At 52.5% G+C, this 24,013-nt stretch overlaps 4 protein-coding genes across 6 annotated transcripts; 1 reads left to right on the top strand and 3 right to left on the bottom strand.

The window, feature by feature from the left end:
• Nucleotides 1-4,243: 4,243 nt before the first annotated feature.
• Nucleotides 4,244-11,419, top strand: LOC311436740 (uncharacterized protein). 3 transcript variants are annotated; one of them, XM_084519205.1, is made up of 5 exons: nt 4,244-5,137; nt 6,032-6,111; nt 9,927-10,008; nt 10,567-10,614; nt 11,176-11,419. In XM_084519205.1, the coding sequence occupies exons 1-5, from the start codon at nt 4,922-4,924 to the stop codon at nt 11,209-11,211; spliced, it is 462 nt and encodes a 153-aa protein (XP_084375331.1). In that variant the 5' UTR covers nt 4,244-4,921; the 3' UTR covers nt 11,212-11,419. The 3 variants fall into 3 exon arrangements, with proteins under 3 accessions (XP_084375331.1, XP_084375333.1, XP_084375332.1); XM_084519207.1 differs by lacking the exon at nt 10,567-10,614 and having other exon boundaries at nt 11,179-11,419; XM_084519206.1 differs by lacking the exon at nt 10,567-10,614.
• Nucleotides 11,420-12,189: 770 nt separating this feature from the next.
• On the bottom strand, nt 12,190-14,857 carry LOC311436765 (uncharacterized protein; the record flags this gene model as incomplete). The annotated part of the gene is made up of 3 exons (XM_084519228.1): nt 13,284-14,857; nt 12,988-13,140; nt 12,190-12,510 (listed from the first exon to the last, which is right to left on the bottom strand). The coding sequence occupies exons 1-3, from the start codon at nt 13,890-13,892 to the stop codon at nt 12,190-12,192; spliced, it is 1,083 nt and encodes a 360-aa protein (XP_084375354.1). The 5' UTR covers nt 13,893-14,857.
• LOC311436764 (uncharacterized protein) lies at nt 14,077-17,357 on the bottom strand (the record flags this gene model as incomplete). The annotated part of the gene is made up of 8 exons (XM_084519227.1): nt 17,119-17,357; nt 16,773-16,896; nt 16,301-16,413; nt 16,061-16,213; nt 15,662-15,816; nt 14,795-15,430; nt 14,398-14,535; nt 14,077-14,200 (listed from the first exon to the last, which is right to left on the bottom strand). The coding sequence occupies exons 1-8, from the start codon at nt 17,272-17,274 to the stop codon at nt 14,077-14,079; spliced, it is 1,599 nt and encodes a 532-aa protein (XP_084375353.1). The 5' UTR covers nt 17,275-17,357.
• Nucleotides 17,358-17,505: 148 nt separating this feature from the next.
• LOC311436762 (maestro heat-like repeat-containing protein family member 2B) lies at nt 17,506-23,080 on the bottom strand (the record flags this gene model as incomplete). The annotated part of the gene is made up of 16 exons (XM_084519221.1): nt 17,506-17,664; nt 17,762-17,900; nt 18,094-18,173; nt 18,467-18,589; nt 18,822-19,205; nt 19,338-19,457; nt 19,747-19,854; nt 20,061-20,113; nt 20,503-20,685; nt 20,807-20,969; nt 21,159-21,266; nt 21,408-21,527; nt 21,761-21,834; nt 21,921-22,287; nt 22,503-22,595; nt 22,961-23,080. 16 exons carry the CDS (start codon nt 23,078-23,080, stop codon nt 17,506-17,508), a joined length of 2,394 nt encoding a protein of 797 aa, XP_084375347.1.
• Between the last annotated feature and the right edge of the window lie 933 nt (nt 23,081-24,013).

Below are 24,013 nucleotides of genomic sequence, written 5' to 3'. Positions count from 1 at the left end.
GATTTGCTAGCATGGTGTACCTTTCCACAAATTACCTATTTTACTTTGTTCTACACCTTAAGATATATTTAGGCACAAATCTGTGCCAGAGGAGGATCAGGCTGAACATTAGAAAACGTTTCTTTACCATGAGGGTGGCCAAACACTGGAACAAGCTTCCTAGAGAGGAGGCTCATGCCCCGTGCCTGCCAGTGTTCAAGAGGCATTTGGATAATGCCCTAGTTAATACGCTTTACCTTCTGGTCAGGCAGTTGATCTCTGTAGGTCCCTTAAAACTGAACTATTCTATTCTATTCTGTGCTGTGCGATATTTTCAATATAAGGTGCTGAACCTTTCTGTACAGTTTCTGATTCCTAACCTTCCTATTTGCTTCTTTACCTGCGATCCTAAAACATGGAGGCAGTCTGCTCACAGCACCGTCCGTGATATAGGATTAGATTGTCTGGACTCCGTCCAGCAGAGGGTGGTGACAGACATCTGCCCAAAAAGCAATTAGTTGCAATGTGTTTGGAGAGACAAAATAATCCAGCGGCAATTTACCACCTCCAGGAAAGGTTTGTGTTAGAAATGGTGATGTTCACTGTGGATTTTTTTGTTTGTTTGTTTGTTTCAGGAAAAAGGAAATTTGTTAATTATTTTACAGTCTAACAAAGACAGCAATATATAGAAGTAATTAGTAGGGACGTTTGAAGGGAAAACAGGGTCGCACCATTAGCCCCTACTAAAATACACTGGAGTTGATGAATTATTTTAATGGGACAGAATGACAAAAAAGGGACTCTTTCACCTAAGCAGGGACAGCTGGTCCCTCTGACAAGGATGCATTGCTGTCTTGTTGAGTCTGCCAGCCAGCAAGGCTGAAATAATAGCACTGAGAGAGGTGTGAACATTCCCCCGTTCACCTTAATTGAGAGCTAATAGGAAGTCTAATTATGAACACTTAGTATTAACTGTTTCACATCTGAAGACAGCCATCTGATCAGCTCCCCTCCGTCATGCCCAGGGAAGGTCTGCTTTGATTTTCCGGGCAGTTACATGTCCTGATACTGTGATGTGGGCTGTGTCAAACCACATCCACGCAGCAGCTTTCACCACCGATGGGTTTTGGCCCTATTTCTGTTACCGAGCAAGGGGAGATTTGGACAAAACTGGGACCTGGGGACCAAGCCACACGCTTTTCCAAAGCAGAGTTCCTCTCTCTCTGGAGGCTGCGGAACCAGGTGGCAGCCCTCCAGGACAAGCTGTACCTCTACAAGCATCACCCCTTGTTGCAAACCGCAGCAGCCCCAGCATCACAAGGATTTGGGTTCATCCTGCTGCCCGTGGCCGGCCTCACAGCCCTGCCAGGGAGAGCCAGGGCTGCCAAGGGCTGTGGGAGCGGGGCTGCAGGCACACGCTGTCCCCACCGAACCATCTGCCAGGATTGGAAGCACGACAGGTGGGATTAGAGGATTTGGGCGACTAATTACAGAATTTACTTTCAAAGTGTTTGTGTGAGAGGGGGAGAGAGGAGGATTAACTTAATTGAAGAAATCTCTGGCAGGTATTTGAAAGGTGGTTGTAAAATGATTGTTTAATCTTGCACCTCACCTGCTTCTGAGAACACGAGTGCTTGGATTGAAAAATGCCAACTGGATGGGGACTGGGTGGCTGGGGGACTGAGAATAAGGCTGCGGAGATGATCAAGGCATGTGAAGAATGCAAGGCAGCTAGTGTTTGCTGGCTTTTGTGGGCTGCGTTCAGAGTGGAGACAAAATTCTGGTTCTGAAAGAGCTACGGACCAGATCCTGCTTCCACCTGAAGCTGTGATCCAAGACTGAGCCCAAAGCCCCACACTGCACATCCTCAGTGCCACGTTCAGCAGCTGCCCTGGCCAAAGGTTAGCACTGTCACCGCTGCCATGGGCTGGGCCTGGTGCACAGGGTCCAGGTCCTGATGGGATTTCTCATCAGGAAAAAACAAAAGCAAACCAAAAAACCTATATGGGAAGGGAAAGGAGTCAGGAAAACAAGCTGAGAAAAAAACAAAAGAACAAATACGAACTGAAAAGCCATGCCAAAACCAAAGCCCTTGGCCCCTCTGATCAAAACAACGTTGATCAATGCATCTATTCTCAGAAGCACCTTATTTTAGAAAGCAGCTAGCTTTCTAACAAATAAAGAATTGCTCTGTGGTTTCTTTCCAAAGCTCAAATTCAGCTTTCTAGAGTAAGATGAAAAGCTAATTTTCTTGAAGTTTAACATATTTGTGTAAGCATGTCAGGTGAAATAAATGACATTGATATTCAGTGTGTATATAGGTGGCACCAGCTCCCAAAACTCTATCTCTTTTTCATCTTACTGGAACATTAACTTATGCTCCTGAGGGCTATGCAGCATGCAGAGCGAGAGTGCAAACTTAAAGATAATTTATCATAGCTCTCTCCTGTGTATCACTCTCGTTCTCTAAACTTTTCCATATCAGAATAAAGAATAGAGGGAATTTACTTTTGCCTTAGCCGCCTCACACTGTACCTGAGCAGGGTTGTATTCAAAACAAATGTTTGCATCCTTCACATTGACTTCTCAGCTGTGGTCGTGCATGTTCTCTTGGTAAGTGGATGAGCAGGCACTGTAAGAACAGTGTCACAGGAAGCTTAACAAGTGGTCTCTGGAAAAACTACAGCAACAGTAAAATATATGGAGAGCTGCAGTAAAGGTAGGGGAGTGGGAAAGAAGAAAGGAATTTCTTGGGAAAGGCTGGTGGGAGCTGGTGGCAGAGACCGAGGAGCACCACGAGCACCACACTACTCCTTGCACCAAATGACCATCAGCAACAGCTCTGGAAGGGCTTTTTGTAAAGCATTTATATACTGAGCAGTGGGACAGAGGTGTTCTTCTACCACAGGTGCTATCTGAATAAGCACAACAATTAATAAGAGAATAGAAATCTAATTTTAATAACAATGTGGAGCATGTAGCGCTGGCACCCAGTTTCCCTTTTTCACGTTGATATTGATGGATTACTCTGCATGAATTACTTAAGCTTATAATTTATCTTTCGAGCACAGTTCAGTTTTGCAATTCGCACTTTGCAGAATGGGAAACTGAGCCACACAAAGGCTACATGGCTTTTTTCTTCCCAGACCATAGTTAAAACTGTGCTATGTAGGAATAAATGTACCTAAGCAGAGTAAAAATCTTTTTTTTTTTTATTTTTTTTTAAAAAAAAGCTAAATGAAAAATCTGGGAGAACAATTCCAGAAATTGTAAGTCCATGGCCTAAGGACGGCACGGATTTGTTACTTTGCACTGGAAACAAATACACATTTGTTTTGAATTATTGCTGTCATTGGCCAGAATTGCTTTGTTTGTGAAGACAGCTACAAAATGGGTAATTTAAAGTGTATTGCCAGAAACCTATTGCAGTAAGAAATACTGAGTTGTAACTTGATAGGTGGGTGTTTAAATATTTATCAGAGGAACATGATAACAGGCACTCTCCTCCAAGACCTCTTTCCTCTCTTTTCCTCTTTCATATTTAAACTCTGAATAGGAGGCATAATGTTAGGAAAAGTCGTCACAAAACCAGAAAAACAGCTGCCAACTATTAACCACTTTTCTAATCTGCCTAAAGAGCATCCACTGACTGCCCTTAATTTATAGGTTGTTTCTTGTTTAGCGGTGTTTGGGAAGAGAAGATGTGCCTATCTACTTCCAGATACTGCAGCGAGTGAAGCCAGTGCACATTCCTAACATATCCACTGCAAAGATGTGTAAACAAATACATCTGCTTCTGTCCTCTAGCACAGTCCTGATGTGTTGTACTGTAAGGAAAAGGCTATCGCTGAGCAGTGTAAAACCTGCTTTTTGTAGTGGCAGTTCACATTGCACAAGTTTATGACAATAATTATGCACAAATACTGGCACATTTATGCATGTGCAGCACGCTTATGAGGCAGAAGCGTGGAGAAGAGAACGGTACTGAAAAGATCCACCAGGGATGATAGTTTTCATTGTCTTTTCATCTGTCATAAACAAATGGCATTTGTTTATATTCAAGGACCTTGATGGCCTAGACCCTACATACTGAACTAATCACTTCAGTTTGCTTTAACCGTAGGTACATAAAAGGTGGTGATTTCCATGGTAAAACTGGCGTAGACAAACAAGGGGAACAGACTATGTTCTCACTCAGTCCTTTAAGTGGCTTTGTCACCCTTTCTGTCTGGTTTATTAAGAATAACAGTGTTGACCAAACCAAGAAAGAACCAGGTGTTTAGCATCTCTCTCTCTGCAGAGCACAGGGGTTGTGAGGAAGGCAACAGCCTCTCACCACCACAGCTGCTCTGAGCCAGCGGGTGAGGCCAGGTGCCTCACCAAGAACCCATGGGAGTCAATATTATCTAATTATTTATCATTTAGATAGGAATTATTACAGGAATGTTCATGCATGCATTTGTTTTGCTTCCCTCCCTGTATTTCGTATAACATCAGCAGTGTGTTAACAAGGATCAGGCTGGGGCTTTTGTAGTTGCTCTTTGAGGAGCAGTGTTCTTAATGTCAGGATGATTTGCCAGAATAATAACCAGCAACCTTAGAAGTAAAACCCAGGTCTTGGGATCTGAACGTACTCATCAGTATGCTCTTTTGTGCTAACGGTGACAAGAGAGCTATATATCTATGTATATAGAGCTGGCTTTGAGAACTCTCTTGGGACGAGTTAAGTTCATATCATCTACTGCTTAAAGTAAAAGTGGCAAATATATTATCACGGTGTAAAAGGCAGCATTGTAGGTGATGTATGTGTATACCTTTAATACCTTTACATCCCTGCTGTAGACGCTGCTCTTACAGGCATTTGACCTCCATGCTGACAACAACCCACGGCACCTGAAGTCTGATTCGGGTTCCCTAAGTGCAGGTGGCAGTTCAAAACCCCATGGAGCCTGCTCAGATGAAGATGGAGCATCAGCTGCTGCAGCCTGCCAGCTCAGACATGGTGTTTCTACACAAAGGGAGAGGTCCAGTGCAGCCTTTTCTCCCTTGGATGCCAAGCAGGTTTGTCTCGCAGGCTGCCGACCACTGTGGCCACCACCCTGAAATCGAGAGCGTTTTACTCAAGCCTGTGCACAGCATGAAATCTTGCAGGTGTCAGGTAAGTGGCTTCCTCTCTGGAGCTACATGGAGATGTGTAAGCAGACAGCGGTAAATTTAACAGTGAGCTGACCGCAGAGACAATCGCTCATTCCCTCTTGTGTCCAAGTGCTCTGATCCTCCAGTCCTGAACAGTTTTTCTGTGGTAACTGAAAGATTATCACCCCTCTGACCACCGTGCCTTCTGAGATAAGGTGTCACTTTGCAGCACAGGAAAGACAGAGCGTGTAGTGCATTTGCTCCTTAGGTCCCAGAGCTAGCACTCAGCATGAAGCCATAAACTACTGCGTGAACTAGAGCAGTGATGGCTGGAATTGATCCACCAGGCCATACATGAGCTGTGGCACCTAAGAGCAGACACAAGGTCCATGCTGCCATCCCTGCTAACCCCTAGTAGAGAGGCAGGATGGATGCAGGAAGGCCTTCAGCGGCCAGACCTTGAATTCAGAGACTGTAAATCAAAGCCCTGAATCTGAGCAAAACACTGAGGTTTAATTCACTGTCAGTTGAGATGAAGCCTATAGAAGCCAGCACAGAAAGTCCTGATGTGATGTCCTTGTCAGGTCAAAAGATCTTGAAATAACAAAAGCAGTCAATCAGCACAGAAGTTTGCAGGCTTAGCGTTCCTTTAACATATGGCAAGATGGAGCACACATCTGAGGGAGGGAAGAGTTGTACCTGCTATTTCCCCAGCCCACAGAGAGCAGCTGTGCCCATTTACTGCCTTTGGTTCACTAACACCTGGAGAGAGGACAGAAGCACAACTACTGTGTGCCTCAGGAAGAGGACAGCAAGGTATTTCCTCCAGAGCAACACCACATTTGGGCCTTGGCAGTGTTCTTGGGTTTTCATCGTCTCAGAAACTTGCCTCTGTGCCTCCCTTTTCCTTCTGCAGGACTTCCACCCTCAGGTCAGCCTGGATACTGCAGCTGCGGGGTGTCCTGTGCTCCATGGCAGAACCAGCTGGAGCAGCAGGTAGGTCCTACGTCTCCAGCAGAAGGTAGGGAGAGCTGTGCCTTACTTTGGGAAGGTTCCCCCCAGTTAGGGACAATGGTAGGAGGGCCCATATCTCAGCCACAGCCATTTCAGTTTTGAGAGAAGTGCAGCTACCAGCTCTGTATGCCCCCAAGCAGGATCATTCTCCCATGGGCATGAACATGAAATGCATTTTGAGATCCATGCTACTCACTCAGCCTTCAGAGAGGCTTACCTATTAATGTGAACAGGGTAGGAGGGGCTCTCTTTGCTGACCTACTCTGTATAAAATAAAATATAGGTGCTAAAGTGAGATGGCTGACTTTGCTATAAAGGTCCAAGTTTCTCTTCTCCCTTGTCTGATAAATGAGTGTCATCAGAGTTACTGTGCTCTCCCGAAGCAATTAGTCATTATTGGTCGATCAAAAGTATTTATCAAAACTTCAGGTGTGGTGCTATTGATCTTCATTTGGGTTGGAAGGGTTTTCTTGCTGGATTTTGGAGAAGGAATCCGTCAGTGGCACGGCTATCAAACAGAAGGCAGCAGGAATATCCTTGTCAAAGAGATGTATGACTATGCAGACACTCAGGAAGGTGCCAAAAAATGCAGCTCAGTAGCAGAGGTGGCTACTATCACCTGTCAAAGCTGATGGGGTTTTGAGTAGGAGAGGGAAGGAACAGTTAACCAACACATCTACATCAAGAACACCATAGCCTACCTTAAAATGTGCACAGAGGAATTTTAATTAAAGGATTTGTACAGCTGTGGAACCCTGAAATCCTCTAAGTAATGTGCAAAGGCCTGAGACCTCCCTGGGAACGGCTCTTCAGTATTTGCAACCTTGAAAACCTACCGAGGAGTTATTCCAGCATGATGTGTTTGATCCCCAGATAGATGACCTGGATCAAAGTATTCTAAAACATCATTGCAGAAGTTCAGGTATTGCATTCTTGAGCAGGAGATGTGGCTGAGAAGACACCCTGATGGCAGGTGTTGATCTTGTAAAATGCCTTTAGCGCCAGATAGAGGTTACCAGGTTTCAGAATAGTTAAACTTACCTTCGAGGTTTTCTTGTGATCTAGATGGCTTGTGTCTGAACGTAGTGCAGAAACTGCCTTCATGTGTTAATCACTGCTTCCATATGTGAAATAGGTTAGTTTACTCAGGAGAGGCAGCCTTACTCCTTGAGACACCAGTTTCCTCTTGCTACTCAATAATTTAAATAAAATAAATTCATAGCTGAACTGGAAATGCAGAAGTATCACTGGGAATTGCATTTACAATTGCTGTCCTTCCTGGGGCAAGTATCACAGCAACAAAGCGTCATACCCCAACTCGTTTTGACCACGAAAAGAGCAGGCAAGTTTTTCTAATGAGTGTGTCTTTCCTCTCCTTTCCCACCCTTTTCTCCCCCTGCCCTTTTTTTAAAAGCTTAAAGGGGCTAATTTTTGACTTTTTTTTTTTTTTTTTTTTTTTTTTTTTTTTTAAATAGAAACAGATATAACTTCAAACTAATCTACTGAATACAGTTGGGTTACTCTGGATTAACAGTGGTATAAATAACAGCAGAACTTGGCACGCTGTCTCCAAATTAATAAGCCTAAATGTTTTTCAACTAATGGAATGGCTTGAATATGATCAAACAGATTTTGCTTTTAGTCTGTGGAAGAAAAATGTGTTTGCTTGACCTGTAAAGCAAGTTATGCCAAATTTGATCATGAAACAATATTTATGAGTAATTTTTAATGCACTGAAAACAACTGAAGTGGGAAATGCTGATATACTAGTGTAACTATGACTGTGGAAATGGAACTAATGTAATAACTAAAACGAATGGGCATAATGAAAGAAAAACCCCATGCCAGTTGGTAATTCCTTAAAATCGTGTGATTTTGAGCCTAACGGGGGTGGGTGGGGGGCTGCCAGAAGCTGCAGCATGTGGCAGGGCTCTTTGCTGACATTTGCAGAGCATTGTGTTGTGCCAGCACTGTTGCAAGAACTGTCTGACAGCAAGCACATTGCAAAGTAACGAAGTTTGGAGCACGGTAAAAAAGAATTACACGTGTGTGCCCATGTCCAGCACATTTCTATTGAACTTGGCGTAACAGCTGACATAAAAAATAGGGTCGGAACACTTTCCTAGTGACATACGTCCCATTTGTTCTACTTGAAAATGAAGAAAAAAATCAGCTAAGGGCATGCATTCTTCGCAGAGAGCATATATGATGGAGTGCTGACTCTGTATCTCTTAGAATGGTAGCAATTGTACAGCAAAGTAAAAATTGATAAATGCAGAGAGAAATGACTTCCACTGAGAGTGGTGTTTTGTTCTGTTTTTTAAGCATCCTTTTAATGTTGTTAATAGATCTTCTTAAAAATAAATTATTTAAGGAGGCTTATCTTGAAAACACTACCAGACTTATGACTAGAAAACATATGAATTGTTGCCGTTCTATAGCACGATTAATTTCCATTGCTATGTTTGTGACCTACTTACATAGACCACAAACACTAATCTCAGTGGGTAATTAAAAGAGTGTAAATATCATTTGTCCAGTCCCCAATGATTTGTTTTAGAAATCCAAGGAGCTCTCTACAGTAAACTTGCAGATAAGAAATCCTCAGTTACGTATAGACTTTAATTATCCTACACCACTAATGATTCTTAATACTTGGTTTCATATTTTTCACTGAGAATAGTAGAAACTGTATTTAACATGCAATTAAATATTTTCACCTACAAATTTATTTCCCTGACTGTAGAATTCTGATGCAACAAAATGTGGATATGTTGTACAAAACAGGCAGCTATATTTGTCTTTTACTTTGTCTTGGATAAAATATGGGTAATTTTTTTTGTTGATGTGAGTGAGGTTTTCTTTAAAATTTACTCCTGGCCTTCTAAATTCAGGCATATATTTCAGTCACGGACCAAAAAAATGAGTTTCACAATCAAGAAAATATTTGGCTAAATGTCATCCCATTTCAGTGATAAAATAAAATTAGCAATTAGAAATAATATATATTATTCATATGAATAATGAATTGTATTTGGAGCCATAAAAATGGGAAGTGGTGATATAGATAGTAATACAAATAGAATGAATGTGACAAGCACAGAAAAAATGATAATAGAAACAAAAGACAAGGAAAAAATCCATGACAGTAGACAATAATTTTATAAAGTATAGTAAGAATGACCAAAATCCCAGCAACGCTCTAAGTTTGTAAGTAGACAAAATTTTTAATAATGATGAGGAAAGAGAAGGCATTATTTTTTTTTGGGGGGGGGGGAGTTCTATTAGAAAGAAACTAGACGCCATACTTGTATAGCATGAAACACTTTTAAATCTACTAGTAAACTGTGAGTAAGTATAACCATGCTTACTTTTGTCCTTAGAAATCTCTTTGAGATATTCCAAAGACAGACCTTGAGTTCTGCTGCTTTGTTTTTTAAATTATTTAGATAGAAAATTATTCAATATTCATTAACTATTTTATAAATAGTTCTGTGCATCAAATCTCCATGGTAGTAATGCTAAAATTAGGGGGAAAACAGTATGTTTCAAGAAATATAAAGTTAACAGTGAAACATGCAAAGGCCTTCAATGTGAGAACTCAAAAAGGGTGTTAAGACAGTCTTTACTCATAGATTAATTTATGAGTGTTTGGAAACAAACCTAGACAGCTAGGTCAAGGGGCTGCATGTGAGGTAGGTGTGTGCACAAGCCATCAGACCCATTCATGGAACCCTGTATTTGAAAGCCTTCTGCTCCTAAATCATGTAATTATTGTAATATGAACTAATTTTTAGGCTCATCAAGGGGGCTGAAGAGTACATAAGCATTGGAGACTGTACCAGCTATCCCCAAGAGACACATCCGTCTCAGACACAGGTGAGGTCATACAGTCATAGCTATATCTGTGGGAAGCTTTTCTTTTAAATAAACACAAGATTTCATTCAAAAGTGGTATTAAATTAGTTTCAATTAGAAGTATTAGATTATTTTTTAATCTGATGTTTGTAGTTATTCTTATATATGCAAAACAGTTTATTTGCATAACAAGACACACATGAAGCTACGCAAAACCCAGTGGCCTGACATTCGTCTTTCCCTGATCCACTTTGTCTTCTTTAATATTTCTTTTGTCTCTTTTTTCCCTTTTCCTTTTTCTTTTCCTCCTTGATAGAAAAATTGTTCTTCCTTATCATTCTTTAATTATGCTTTCTTTTCTATTTCCCCTTTTTCATTCCCTGGTTTTCTTATTCCTTTTTCTGATTTACTCCTACTTACTTCTTTCTTCATTTTTCCAAACTCCATCCTCATCCATGAGGTAAAGACGGAAGCAATCTTAGGCTTGTGAATGGCCTACCTACTGGTTGACGTTTGCTTTGATAGGAGTGGGTGAGATTCCTACTCTGTACAAGCCCACGGAGAGTGTTTCTCCTGCAGTGGCTGTACACCAGTCCCCAGATGCAGGATGCGCTCTGCAGTTACCTGGTAAGTAAGCTGTGCTCCAGCGAGACGTCAGGGCCCTGTGGCCCTGCCCTGGCTCAATGACAATGCCACACATTCTCCTCACAGTCTCCAGCATTTTCACTGTCTCCCTACTCTGTTTTGCCTGTCACGATCATTATTGAGCAATCTCCCCATCCTTGTCTCAACCCTCAAGCCCTTTGCATCCTCTTTTCTCCCTGTTCCTCTTTGAGGAGGGGGAGTGAGAGAGCGGTTGTGGTGGAGCTCAGCTGCCCACCCGAGTAAAACCATCCCAGAAGCGTATGTTGAGAACTGCTTTGGAGAGCAGTTTTCCAAAGATGCCCAAGATGAGTTCCTGTAATGTGCAAAGGGTGCAAAGGGCTCTTTAGTGAAACCTGGGGGAAAAAGGTAAGATCCATGTAGTAGTATACGTAGATATAAGATCCAGGTAGTAGTAGTATACGTTCTCTGCACTTCTCACGAAATGGACACGTTGGGAACAGGAGTGGCAAGCAGTTGCTTTTTCAGGGAAGTTTTAGAGAAACAAATTTGGATGGGCAACGTTTGCTTTCTCCCGTTTGTCAGCAGCCTCTCCTGATCACAGTGACATATGCTGGATAATCCTGGGAGGCCTCACAGTTAGGTCCACCAACTCCTTCAGAATCCATTTGTGCATCCTGCCAGGCTTTTCCCCACAGGCCCCAACGTGCCCCCTGGCCCTACAAAAAAGACCCTTTGTCTGCAGAGGGGAGGCCACATTGAGTTGGATTTCCCCAAGGACACAGCGAGCGGTGAGACCACGTACATGTACAGAGTTTTATTGCCAAAGCGTGCCACAGTCACAGAGGGCCTTGTCTGCCTTCTCCGTACTCGGATGTCCTCAGTGCTGCTCAGGCCCCGGGAAGCTGCAACAAGACAGACAGAGCTGTGAGCAGCCAGCCCAGGCAGCTGTGCCCCCTGCCACCCTGGAGCTGCTCCCCCCTGGCTGGCCGGCCCCTGGTGCTGGGCATTTGCCGGGCTGCTTCTGGGCTCTGACCTCTGCCCAGACCCACGGATCCGGAGCTCAGCCCCATGTGAAGCAACCTGCTATCTGACGGAGCCTCATTTCCTTCTTCTCCTTGCCAGGATGGCAGCTACAGTACAGAGCAAAGAGGCAACCATCAGAGCACCGCTCCACAGCCCTGTCTTCCAGCCCTGCCCTCCAGCTGGGACACATGCTTGGGGAGCCACTGTGCAAGGCTCTCCAGATCACTCCTTGATGGTTGCTCAAGCTTTTGAAGGAACTCGAAGGCAGGTTGCAAGGCAAAGCCCTGCGTCCCTGTCTACCCCGTCTTCAGCCCATGAGACACAGCACGGTGTCTGCCCTGTTCTGCAAAGGCAGGGCCCAGAGGAAAGAGGAAAGAGAAAGCAGAGGCCCCTACAGCTCTCTGGTCAGGAAAGGGAGTGGTAAGTTCCAGTGCGGGCTCTCACCAAGGGTTTCGAAGGTCAATGGGTGCAGCCTCTGCCCGTTCTCTAGGCAGCCTCTCCTGGCTACGGTACGGAGCCTCTCCAACATGGGGGGGGCGTTTCTGGCCTAGGGCAAGACAGGAAGGCACAAGTTCACGGGGGTCCAAAAAGATGCCTTCTGTTGCCCCTCAGCCAGCTGGGGCAGGGGGAAGGGGAGAGGCAGTGGGTGGCCAGGAGGGATGGCCATGTCCCAGTCCCGGCCAGCCCCACGTGCATCACTGCACGCTCCCCTGAGGGAGCCAGGGCAGGGCCGCAGGGCCCTGACGTCTCGCTGGAGCACAGTTTACTTACCAGGTAACTGCAGAGCGCATCCTGCAGCTCTCGTGCACCCAGCCTCTCGGAGAGAGAGATGATCTCCTGTGGCTGCCTCAGCCCCATAAATGGAGCACAGAGACTGAAGGTGATCTTGCACATCTGAAAAAGAGAGTTGTGCCGTCATTCCTCCTCCAGCAGCATCTGGGACCTGCCCAGGGAGCTCAGCCAGCCATGTGCTGCTGAGCTCCACCCGGCGGGGTCTGCCCGAGGGGCACTCGCTGGCACTGGTGGCAGCAGAGGGGACCTGCTCCATCCCTTAGGCCGGCACCCGACCCAGTCCCGATGCCTGGCGACCGAATCCGTGGGCTTGCTCCCCACTGCCCGCTCCCAGGGGAGCAGCAGCTCCGGGAAGCAAAGGCAGGCACGAAGGCGCGTGGCCAGCAAAAGGGCCCAGAGGCCTGAGATGCTCGCTGGTAAGACTGCCCTGGGCAGCACAGCGGAAGGCTCGCTGGAACACTTTTAGGGGGGATCTGCAGAGACGCCCGGCAGCCGCTGAGCAGGCAGGAGTGGCAGAACGCCTCGGCCATGGCCACGCAGCTTTCTGGGGCTTTGGGAGCAAGCTCCAAGGGCACTTACGCTGGCAACTGCAAAGTCGGGATCCCGGAGGTGCAGGAAAAGGCTGACCCATGTTTCCGCCACTTCTCCGGCAAAGAACGACCGCTTGGTCGAGGCTGAGGAGGCCAGGACTGAATAGAGGCGCAAGGCCGAGTAGCGAAGGCACTCTTCTTCCTGCAACCAGAAAGCCGTTTGTCAGCTGGGTAATGAGGCCGAAGCAGACACTCAGCCAGCAGAGGCTGTCCAGGCGGCGCGTGCAGGCCCCTGCCCACCCCACGCTTCTCAGAGCAGCGGCAGGAAGAGCTGGGTTCACTCACAGACTCGAAGAACATCTTGGTGGACCTGGCGATGTCTTCAAAGGCCGATCCCAAGTTCACCGCCTGCAGCACCCTCATGAGCTCAGCTAGCGCCAGCATGCTTTCTGCAACCACCTCGGGACAGGCAGTGTCCGCCAGGCTCTGTTGCAGCACCTGGACAACTTGTCTCCCGTGCTTCCGCATCTGCAAAGCCAAAGCCGTGCACAGACTTAGGGCTCTCCCTGCCTCCAAGGGCTGCTCTTTCTTTCTGTGGCTGACAACTCTGTTCCAAAGCACTGTTCCTCTGACATTTGGCACCCAATTTTCCCTTGGCAGCCCTGCTGGCATCAGGGAAAGGAGCGCGGCCTTAGGAAGGAGCCCTGCTTTTGCCTTTGCCGCTCTGTCCAGGCCCTTGAAGCAGCTCTCCCCCGGGGTCTTGCTAGGGAGGGGAATATCCCTGCAGTCAGAGCGCAGGGAAATCCGTCTCACCTCCACGGGCGTGCTGCCGGCTGCGTTGCCCAGAGCTCTCGCTGCCAGCTGCCTTATGGTGCTGCTTCGGTGGTGTGCTTTCTCAGCCAAGACACGCAGAGTCTTCAGGACGTTCCTCTTCTCAAGAGGCGGCTCCTTCATCAGCTGCAACAGAGCAACACAGCCACGAGAGTCAGGATACAACCTCAGCCCAGGCACAGCACACAAGCAGGCTTCGGACAAAGGAGTCTCGATGGTGACGCTTGCTTCTCATCTCTCCCCACAGCTAGAGGCAGCCCAAGCAGCAATCTCTTTCAGAAAAGCCCTGGGGAGCCCCCCTGCCCTCCTACTGCCTCACCTCAGCAAAGAAAGCCATGGCCGTCAGCTGCAGGTTTGCTGACGGGCAGCGCAGCCACTGGGAGAAGATCTCAATCAGCTCCCGGGAGACGAGCTGGGCACGGACCAGGACACTGCACAAAGAGCACAAGGGGCAACGCCCGGTCAAGTGGGAAGGCTGCAGGCTGCCACCGCGGACTTCCCCTCCTCCAGCACAGGCGCTGCTCTGCCCTGCACAGAGCTCCCCGAGCACGCAGGAAAGGGCCCCGGCAGCCGTTCCCCTGGGCGCAGCCACCGAGAGGAAGGCGAGATGCTGCCCTGGGGCTCTCACCTCGTCAGGAGGCACATGCCCTCGGCATAAGTGCGGGGGCTCTCCAGCAGCGCCGACATTTTCTGCCTCCAGAACGGGGTCAGCCAGTTCTTCTCAGCGCATTTGCTCAGCACTGACATGAGAGTCTCGCAAAAAGGCCTGGGGAAAGAGCAAGAGCCACAGAAGTCTCAGATCAGAGCAGTGTTCCGCAGGGGAAGACTTAGCAGAGCAAGAATGCTCAGCAGCTTTACGAGCCGCTTCTTCACTCATCCCAAGCTCCAAACAAACAGGGATGGGAGGAAAAAAGCAAATCTGCAGCCTCGAGTGGCCTCCCGCCTAGGAAGCAGGACAGGAAACAACCAACCATGCTTGGCTAGGCAATTCAAGCCCCCCTTGCCCTGCCCCTCCTGCTCCTGACCTGCACACGTTGCCCTCTTGCCGCTGATCCTCAGCATGCCCTCTCCAGGGGCTGAGGGGCGCAAACAGCATCTCTTCCCCCAGTGCCTTGCTGAGCTGCAGCAGGAGCCCAGGGAGGAGGGAGGGAAGCAAGCTCTGGACCCCCTCCTTGGACTGCACGGACACCATTTCGGAGATGGCACAGGTGACCTGCAGGGAAATGAGACCACCCGAGAAGCACCCGTTAAACAAGAGCTTTGCCACCAGCCCCGGCCTGCTGGCTGCCTGGGGCACTTCTACTGCCTGCACGCCCCGTCTCCAGGACAGCCTTGCAGCCCAGGAGCAGCGGCTGTCCCGGCTGTCCCGAGCTGCTACCACTGAGACACTGCAGCAGTGTCCTGGCAGTGTCCAGAGATTCTTGCAAAGGGCACCCAACGCCTTGCCCTCGGACTGGGAGTGGGGGAGCAGACACAAAGCCTCCGCCACCGAACGTACAGTCAAGGACTCTGGAGAAGGCTGCTGGGCGTGCAAGCTCCGACTGGACGAGCTGGGCTGGGAGCTGTCGTCTCCCACTCTCCTCAGCTTCCTCGCTAAGCGCTTCAGCACACCGATGCCAATGCTGTCTCTCCCCAGAGTCCTCCACAGCTCCAGTGTGTTTCTGCCAAGAGACGTGCAACCGTGAGCCCGTATGCTCTGTGACCTGGGATGCCTTCACCTCATGCTTCTTCAGCAGCCGGGCTGAAGATGCCTGGTTCCTCCCAGCGGTACCAGCACACCTCCGACATTTGGGTGGAGGAGAAGCAGCTGCTGCTCCCCTTGGATTGCCCTAGCGGAGGGGAGGCAAGCTATGGCTCTCTGAGCCCAGCAGGAAAGGGAGGAGCGCATGTACCTGTCCATAGGCACAAACTTCTCAAGGATGATGTTCATCGTGAGCTCCTGGTGATGGCGGGCCAGGATCAGCACTGCATGGTGCACGAAGTACATGAACGAGGGCTCCAGCATGGACTCTGTGCAGGTATGCAGAGTGGAGAGGATTCCTTGCACCTGAAAGAAGCAGGGGAGAAAGAACGTCTTGGCACGTCCTCGCTTCTCTGGGAACGTGGGCGTTCAGCCCATGAGCCACGCCTGCTCCCTTGCCACGCTTTCACGCTCTAAGGCGAAATTTCACCCCTAGCACCCTGCCCGAGCCCTGACTCTGCACCGAGAGCTTCTTCAGCACACAAATGGCAAGATGTGTGGTGCGACAGCCAAAGCGAGAAAGTCCAAGGCATGGCAAAATGTCTCTTACGTCTGGACCAATGTCCTTGCCACACGTTTCCAGAAAGGTGAGCATCCAGTTGCCTGCAGCACGCACGCGGCTTCCTCTGGCATGCCGGAAGGGCTCCTGGATGACATTCATGAAGTGTGCGGCCTGCTCTTTGGGGAAGTTTCTGCAAACGACCTGGAAAGATGCAAGAACCAGGAGAGATCCCGTCACGGCTCCGCTCCAGCTCTTCAGAACATAAGGAAGCTTGAGGGCACTCTTTACCTCTGCGATTTGGATGGAGGTCTGGAGATGCTGAGAGGTGTCGTTGCGAGCACTCAGCCCCTCACACAAGCTCACAGGGTCGTCTGTCTCCAACACCCTGTTCGTGGCCTTGGCTGGAACGAGCATGGGGAGAAAAGGGGAGTCGCACTTAGGGCAACTGAACTTCCCTTCCCAGCCTTTGCTGAAGGGGCCAGGGGAGTCAGTCTTGAACTCGGTGCAGCAGGATGGCCCTTGCCAGGTTCTGAGTGCCCCCGGCTGCAGGAAACACTGCTGGCAGGTGGCACTGGGTGGCCCTCTGCCAGGATCCCTCCCCAGATGGCTGGGGAGGTGGAGGACGAACAGGGTGGGGACAGGACAGCAGCCGAGCACCGTCCCTCTCCTCTCCCTCCTGGCGGCAGGGCCCAGCCCCCAGGATCCCGGTAGGGCCAGGCGGGGCAGAGGGCCGGCAGGCGCCTGCTCTACTCACACTCACCTTGGATGTGGAGAAGGGAGCTGAGGCAGGCAGCAGCCAGCTGGCGGGAGCTGGTCGTGGGCTCACAGGTCAGAGGCCCCAGCAATCCCGCCAAGGCGCCAAACGGCAGGTAGGCACCTCTTGTCTGCAGGGGCGAGAGGAAGAACAAGGGCTGGAGGTGGCCCCAGCACTCCCTTGCGTCTCCCACCCGCGCCCTGCTCAGGCCAGGACTGGGCAGAGGGGCCACCCCAGAGCGCTGCACTGGGGGACCCCACAGCCCGTGCACAGCTGGGCAGAGCTGCCCTGCCAGGCCCTTGCAGGTGGCTGGGGAGGGAGCAGGGGGCACACGGTGGGCATCCTTCCTCACCTGAAAAGCGACTCCATCTCTGCAGTCCTCCAGCAGCTGGGCGCAGACCTGCAGGGCCCTCTTGCACACCCACGGATTGTCCGAGGAGAGCCAGAACCACAGGACCTGGGGCAGAGCAGCTCTGTCTGCCAAGGGGCATCTTTCCCTGCCCGCCATCCCTCTCCATTTCCCTCCCTTCCTGGCACTTTCCCTGAGGGCCTGCCCTGCGGCACTGCCCCACTCTCTTCAGACGCACCTGCTCCCACCCAGGAGCTTTTCCCTGCAGCCAGCTCCCTGCTGCAGCCAGCCAGGGGCTGCCTCTTGGCTTTGCCCCCTGCAGGGCCCACTTCTTGGCCTCCCTGAGCTCACAAAAACCTGGCGTGGCAGCAGGAGGTTCCTGCTCCTCTGCTAACTCCCCAAGGTCCCCACTGGTGGCAGGAGGGATGCTTGCCCCATCACCCCGTGGATACTCACCTCGGCAATGTCTACGAAGTGGACAGGGCTCGGCTTTGTCTTGAGCAGGACTGCCATGAGCCGGCCCAGAGCCTTCGTGGCCATGTGCAGAGACTGAAAGCAGAGGAGAGGGACGGAGATGCAGGATCACAGCTGCTGCCAGCACACAGCTTGTGCTGGGGAGGTGGGCAGGGAAGGGACAGCAAGTTACCTGGAGCTGCAGCACTGCCTCCTCTGCGTTCCCGATCTCCCCAATCTGCTCAGCCGCTGAAGGAAGTGGCAGGATGGCCCGGCAGCAGTCAGACAGCAGGCTGCAAATTTCCTTGCTGCTGAACGAGATCTCCAGCTTGCTGGCAAGGGGAAGCCAAAAAAGAGGAGTTCCTAGCGCTCTCCAGAGAGGGTCGCATGGCATCTGGGCTTGTCCTCATCGACAGCCCCAAATCCAACCAGCCTAGGCTGTGGCAGGGAGTGCTGCTCTTCGGGAGCTCCCCAACAGGAGGAACGTCATCCCGCCTCACAGCCCCCGCAGCTCCTCGCTCTTACCTCCACTGCTCCAGGGCCAGAATCACCTTCAGGTGCAGGGACGCTGCCGGGAAGTCCCAGAGAGTCGTCTTCAGCAAGTTCTGCAAGAGAAATTTGCCAAGTGGGCATTGGGCACAGGAGAGCTCTCGCACCCTGCCCGGGGACGGGCACTACTGCCAGACACTGGCTGCAGCGCTCCCGCAGCTCCCACAGGGGCGCTGCAGGATGGAGCAGCTCCCCAGCAGCTGCCCAGCCACGGCCACTGCCTGCCAGCACCCAAGGGCCCCCCCCACCAGCTGGGGACACGGCTCTAGGACCTCAGGAGGGAGACCTTCCTGCCTCCTGGCATGGCCCCAAACTCCCCTGCAAGACAGCCCTGGCTCTGGGCACTCACCTGCAGGATCAGCAGCAGCTTGTGCTTCAGGACAGGATGGAAGCTGCCCAAGTTCCCCACAGTTTGGATGGCACAGCCGACCTCAAGGATGCTCTGCACCAGAGTAAGATTGGTCTGCAAGTTCTGGGGCCCAAGAGAGAAGAAAACCCTTTGAACTGGAGGAAGGGCCACGGGCTGCGAGAGGAACATGTGCACACGGGGGAAATCTAGGGGAAGGGCTTGGATCTTCCTGCTGGGACAAACCATTCCTTGGGGGACCTTTAGAAAGAGACGGCCCGGCTCAGGATGCCCTAGCACGGAGGGCTTGGAGCTGGGGCACCCAGCAGCCCTGCCCCTGCACTCCCCGAGCTCTCACCTGGCTGCTGGAGATGGAGAGCAGCAGGATGTTGCCCGCGATGTCTGCCTCCACGTGGGCGAGCAGTTGTTCCTTGGAGGCATGCAGTGCCATGCTGCTGTGGGCGAGCATGACAGCACTGCAAGTGGCCTCAGCTCTCCTGCTGGCCTGGGTCATCTGCGTTGCGAGAGATGCTGTGAGACATCCACCCGATGGCCCCCCACAGCCCACGATGAAAAGCAGGTGGAAGAAAGCCAGGGAGTGAAACCCCAAACACCTCACCTTCCTGTGTCTGGAAACCCTCAAGCCCCGGACACTGCACGAGGTGGCAGCAAATGTTGTCAGTGTCTCCAAGACCAGGCCGAAGTGGCTGTCGGCGGCTTGGCAGACGAGAGAAATGATTCCCTGCAACAAAAGAGCGAGGGGCAGTTGGCACAGGCCCAGCCGTTCAGACATGGCCAGCCACAGTGGCCATGAGGAGATGAGGAGATGGAAAAGGCCTGGAGCAGGGCCCAGGGACAGAGCAGGGAAGCTCACCTGGGCCTCAGATGGCTCCTCAGGTTGTGCTCTCGTCAGATGTTGCAGCAGGTTCTCTTGGACGTGTGGGAGTTCCTGACAAGCTCCCAGCGTCGTCCCAACAGCCTTGTACAGGAAAGCCTGCAAGGGAAAAAGCCGAGCCCGAGATGCAGCAACAGCCTGGCGTGCTGCAACGGGGCCAGAGCAGGACAGGCACCAGCGCACGGGGAGCAGCCGAGCCCGGACACAGGGATGGGCTTTCGCCAGCCCCGCTCAGCACGGAGGGAAAGGCCGCGGGGGGCAAGGGCCGGGGAAGCAGCGCAGACAGCCCTCGTGGGCAGAGCACCGCCTGCAGCCCCAGCCCCAGCCCCGCACGTGGGCAGGGGCCCCGTGGCTGTGCTGCCAGGGGAGAGCCGGGCAGGGAACCGACCTTCTCCCCAGAGCTGCTGGGAGAGCTGTCCAGCCGCTGGCTCAGCACACAGCTCAGGCGCTTGGTCCAGGCGTCATCCCCGATGGTTTCCAGGGATGCCCTCAGGAACTGCAGGGGAGAACAGGAGAGGAAGCGAATGGTTCTTGGCCGTTGACAAGCAGGAAGAGGCAGTGCCAAGGCACACGGCCACGCCAGAGGGGCATTCCACGAGAGCTGTGGCCCATGTGAGAAGGGAGAGACTCCTCTAGGCAGGTGGGCACCTGCCAGCTGGGGAATGCCACCTCTATATGCTACGCCTCCCCAGGCTGCAGTACCTGAAGCAGACGGCGCTCCCACTCGGCAGCGTCTGGGATGTTCCCCTTTCCTCCTAGAAAGTAGGAAGAAGACAAAAAAACCTTGCTTGGGACCAAGCCACAACAGGAGAGCTGCTGCAAAGCTGGCCTGGCCCAGGGAAGCTGGTGGCTGCACCCGCTCCAGAGGCAGCCGTCCGTCCCTCCCCACAAGCACCGCCCCAGCAGGGCCATGGAGGTGCCACCAGGACCAGCACGCTGTCCAAGGGGACGGGAAGGGCCCCATCCATGCGCCGGGATGAATGGATCGCTGTGGGACCACTCCCCCCAGCTTCAGTGCTGGCTCCCCGGAAGGGAAATGAAACGGCAGCAGAACAAGCACTGGGCACCAGGCGGGGATTCCCCTTAGCCATGCTGGGAAGCTGACTTGCCATGCCTTCCCTCCCCCTCCCCAGCAGCACTTTACCTTGGAGGTACTGCAGCAGCAGGGGAATCTCGGTGTTCCACGTGGCCCCCACAGCTCCGTGGATCCTGCTGTGGAGGCTCTGCATCACCAGCAAGGCAGCAGCTTGGAGTTCACTGCCCGCAAAAGGAGACCCCGCCACCACCAGCAGGCGAGCCAGCAAGTTGTGCGGAGTCAGCGTTGTCTCTACGGGGAGAAAGAAATGCTGGGTGAGATGCCGAGCCACACCATGCCCTGCCACGCTGTCGTCCCTGCAGGACGCAGACACAGAGGTCAGCAGAGCTCATTGGGGGAGTTCTACTCCTACCTTGCAACAGGGAGCTGAGGACATCGGGATCCAGTTCATGATGCTCGTGCCCTGCTGTCAGCTCATTGCTCTCAGCCAGGGCACGGAGACAGCGCGAGAGAGGGATCAGCATGCCCGTGTACTTGGCTGGCATCACATAGATCAGCAGCCTCGGCCACAGGAGCTGTAGGCAATGAGACAATTCAGCCCGTCAGCATTTCTGCCTCAGCTCAGAGATGGGGAGGATGGTGTGCATCTCCCGGAGCACTTCAGAGCATGCTGGGGGGAGCTCTCAGGTGTGCAAAGGGGGCTAGGAACAAATGGCCTGAAGGAGAGGAGAGGAGCAGCAGCAGCAGGACAGAGGAGGACTTACTTTGGCCATCCCTCTCACAGAGATGTCCAGTGACCCTAGAACGTCCATGCACAGCCCTTGGAGACCTCCTTCTTCCTGGGCTTCCTGGGCAGACAGGAGTCCCGCAGCCTGCAAGACAACATTGGGAACCCCCCGTCCCGGTTGCTCTCAGTTCCTGACCCAGAAGGCTCAGGCGTGGCCCCAGCAGGCTCCCATGCCAGCCTCCTGGCAGCAGATCTCCCCAGGGAAGATGTTGCACGCTGTCCTTACCCTTCTGCTCGAGCTCTGGCTGAACTCGCTGAAGATGTAGCCCACAACATCCCACACTGAGCAGCTCTGGGCATTGGCACTGAGCAGCTCCCTGATGAAGTGCAGAACTGCCCTCCTCACCTGCCAGGGGTCAAGTGTGGTTAGCACAGGGGCACGGGGACCTGCCCATGCTGGCAGCGGCGTCACCTCTCGCCGTCAGCCCTCCCTCCGGTAAACACGAAGGAGCGGGGAAATGGCTGGCTAGGTCAGAGCCCTTCTAGTCCAGCCTTGCCAGGCTCTGCTTCTGCCCTGAGGGAAAAGGTTTGTCTCCCACCCCGACCCCGATGGCACAGTCCCTTCCCAAAACAGCTCACCCGGATGCTGGGGTCCCTGCACACACACTTGACAGCCTCCACGACCTGGGGCAGCTTCTCTGCCATCGCGGGCTCTGCAAGAGATCCAGTGAGGCATGCGTGGAGGCACAGCCCAGAGGGCGGAAGAGAGCCCTCCAAGCCCTGACCCCGCAGTACTGACCGTCACAGCGTGCCAGAGCACCGAGCAGACCCAGGGCTGCCACGCGCACGGCCTCCCTCTCGTGGCCCAGCTGGGACTCCAGGAACAGGATCGTCTCCTCTGGGCAGATCCGAGCTGTGGGGAGGAAATCCCATCCTGCATTAGCAAGCAGCTTACCCCCATTTCTGAGCTTTGGGAGAGAGCTGCCGGGACACCACGGGGCATCGCCACAGCTCCTCTCCTTACCTTGCAGCAGGATGCACTGGCTCAGCTCTGCCTTATGGTCCTGGCTGTGCTCTTTGGTGTCGTCAGTGAGCTGTGGGAACAAGGTCCATTGGAGAAAGTCCCAGCAGCATTGAGAGGGACCGAAAAGAAACGGCGCTGCCAGCTCTCATCTCCCTGGGCACTCGTGGCAAGAGGACCCCCAGCCAAAACCCAGCCCACCCCACAGCATCCCCAGGGACACACGCACAGGTCTGGAGCACCCAGGAGCCACCCAGGAGCCAAGGCCGAGCAGCATTCAAAGACTCGGGGCTCTGGAGTCCTCCCGAGACTCAGCCAAGAGGGAATTGCTACGGCTGTGTGGGTGCAGGCTCCCCTTACCTCGCTGTACACGACACTGCTGATGGCAAGACACTTGCCCTTGGGGACAGGGATCTGAACTTGCTCCAGGGCCTCCAGGAAATAAAGGAGGCTCTACAAGAGAACAGGAGAGGAAGAAAGGGCCGAAGCCATGTCAAGCCACTTGCGAATGGAGAAACTGTGCGCAGCAACAGAGCTCCCCGTGCAAACAGCCCCCAGGGAGGTGGGAGCAAAGCCTCCCATCTCCCAGAGGTGGGCCCCACTGCCTCTTGGCTCCCTCTTGGCTCCCTCCTGGCCCCATCACGGTTGCTCTTCCCTTGCCTGAAGAGCCGAGGGAGCCTCACATCTCCACTGACCTCCCTGTTGCACGTTTCTCTAAGGGGAGCTCCCTGGCTCCTCCCTGCATGCCACAGATCCCTGAGCCCTCGTGCCACTTGCACAGACCCCACGGCCGTGCCAGGCCCTGCGCCACACCTCACCTTGGTCACCCTGGAGGCGTCTTGGACCACCCGGTACTGGTGCAGGAGCCAGAGGAGCTGCTCCCAGACATGCTCCCGGTGCTCCTCCTTGTGCAGGAGGACACGCATCAAGGGAGTCATGGCCCCGATGACAGCTTGCTTGTCCTGGAGAGGAACCGGGGAGGCCCAGTGTCAAAGGCTGAAGGTCTGCCCTGCCCACAGAGAGGCCTTTCCCTTGCCCTTTTTCCCTCCCTCTCCCTCTCCCTTCCCCTTGCCCTTTCCCTTCTGCCCTGCAGGAGATGGGCTTGCTCTGGAGGGCAGAGAGGTTTTCCCCACCCCTCACCCCCGCCCTGCCTGCCCAAATGCCCTGGGCTTCAGCTGCTTCCCTGCAGGGAGCCCCCAGCCCCAGGCACAGAGCCAGTCTGGGGCCTCTTGCAGCCAGCCCGCTGGGCACAGAAAGAGGCACAGGCACAGGGGACATCCCTGCTGCCGTCCCCAGCTGGGAAAGCAGCACTTCTCACCTCTTCCTCCTGGCAGTCCAGCCAGTTTCTTGCCACAGAGCAGAACACCTGGGAAAGGTTTTCATAGAGCTGCTCCTTCTCTGTAGCAGGCAAGGAGCATCCTTTCCAGGTGCAGATGTAAACGTTGACCACTTTGGCCCACTGCTCCAGAGCTGCACAAAGAGAAGAGAAAAAGGAGCCTGGAGCAGGGAAGGGAGCGGCACCCCCTGCCAGCCTGCTGGAAGCACAGTTCATTCAGCTCAGGAGCAGATCTAGGTTCGAGGGCAAGTTGTGTGCTCGAGGTGTCTCAATGACAATGCCACACCGTTTCTGTCCTCCACATGACACCTTCTCCTCGCAGGCTCCAGCATTTTCCTCTGCAGCCCCTGCCCTTCCCTTCCCTAAGTTTTGCCCATCAGGGCACATTCACCCGGTAGGAAAGCCCAGGAAGGCAGCAAGGGGACCCAGAAGTTCCTGGGCACCTTCACCTCCAGCCCACAGAAACCTTCACCCACCCTTTCCAGGCGCCCCCAACGCTTTGGGATGGCCCAGGGCTGGCAGCACCGTGGGCTCA

This window comes from Aythya ferina (assembly GCF_964211825.1).
Source record: "Aythya ferina genome assembly, chromosome: 4".
Classification (NCBI taxonomy): domain Eukaryota; kingdom Metazoa; phylum Chordata; class Aves; order Anseriformes; family Anatidae; genus Aythya; species Aythya ferina.
This window is presented reverse-complemented; position numbering and strand designations above follow the sequence as displayed.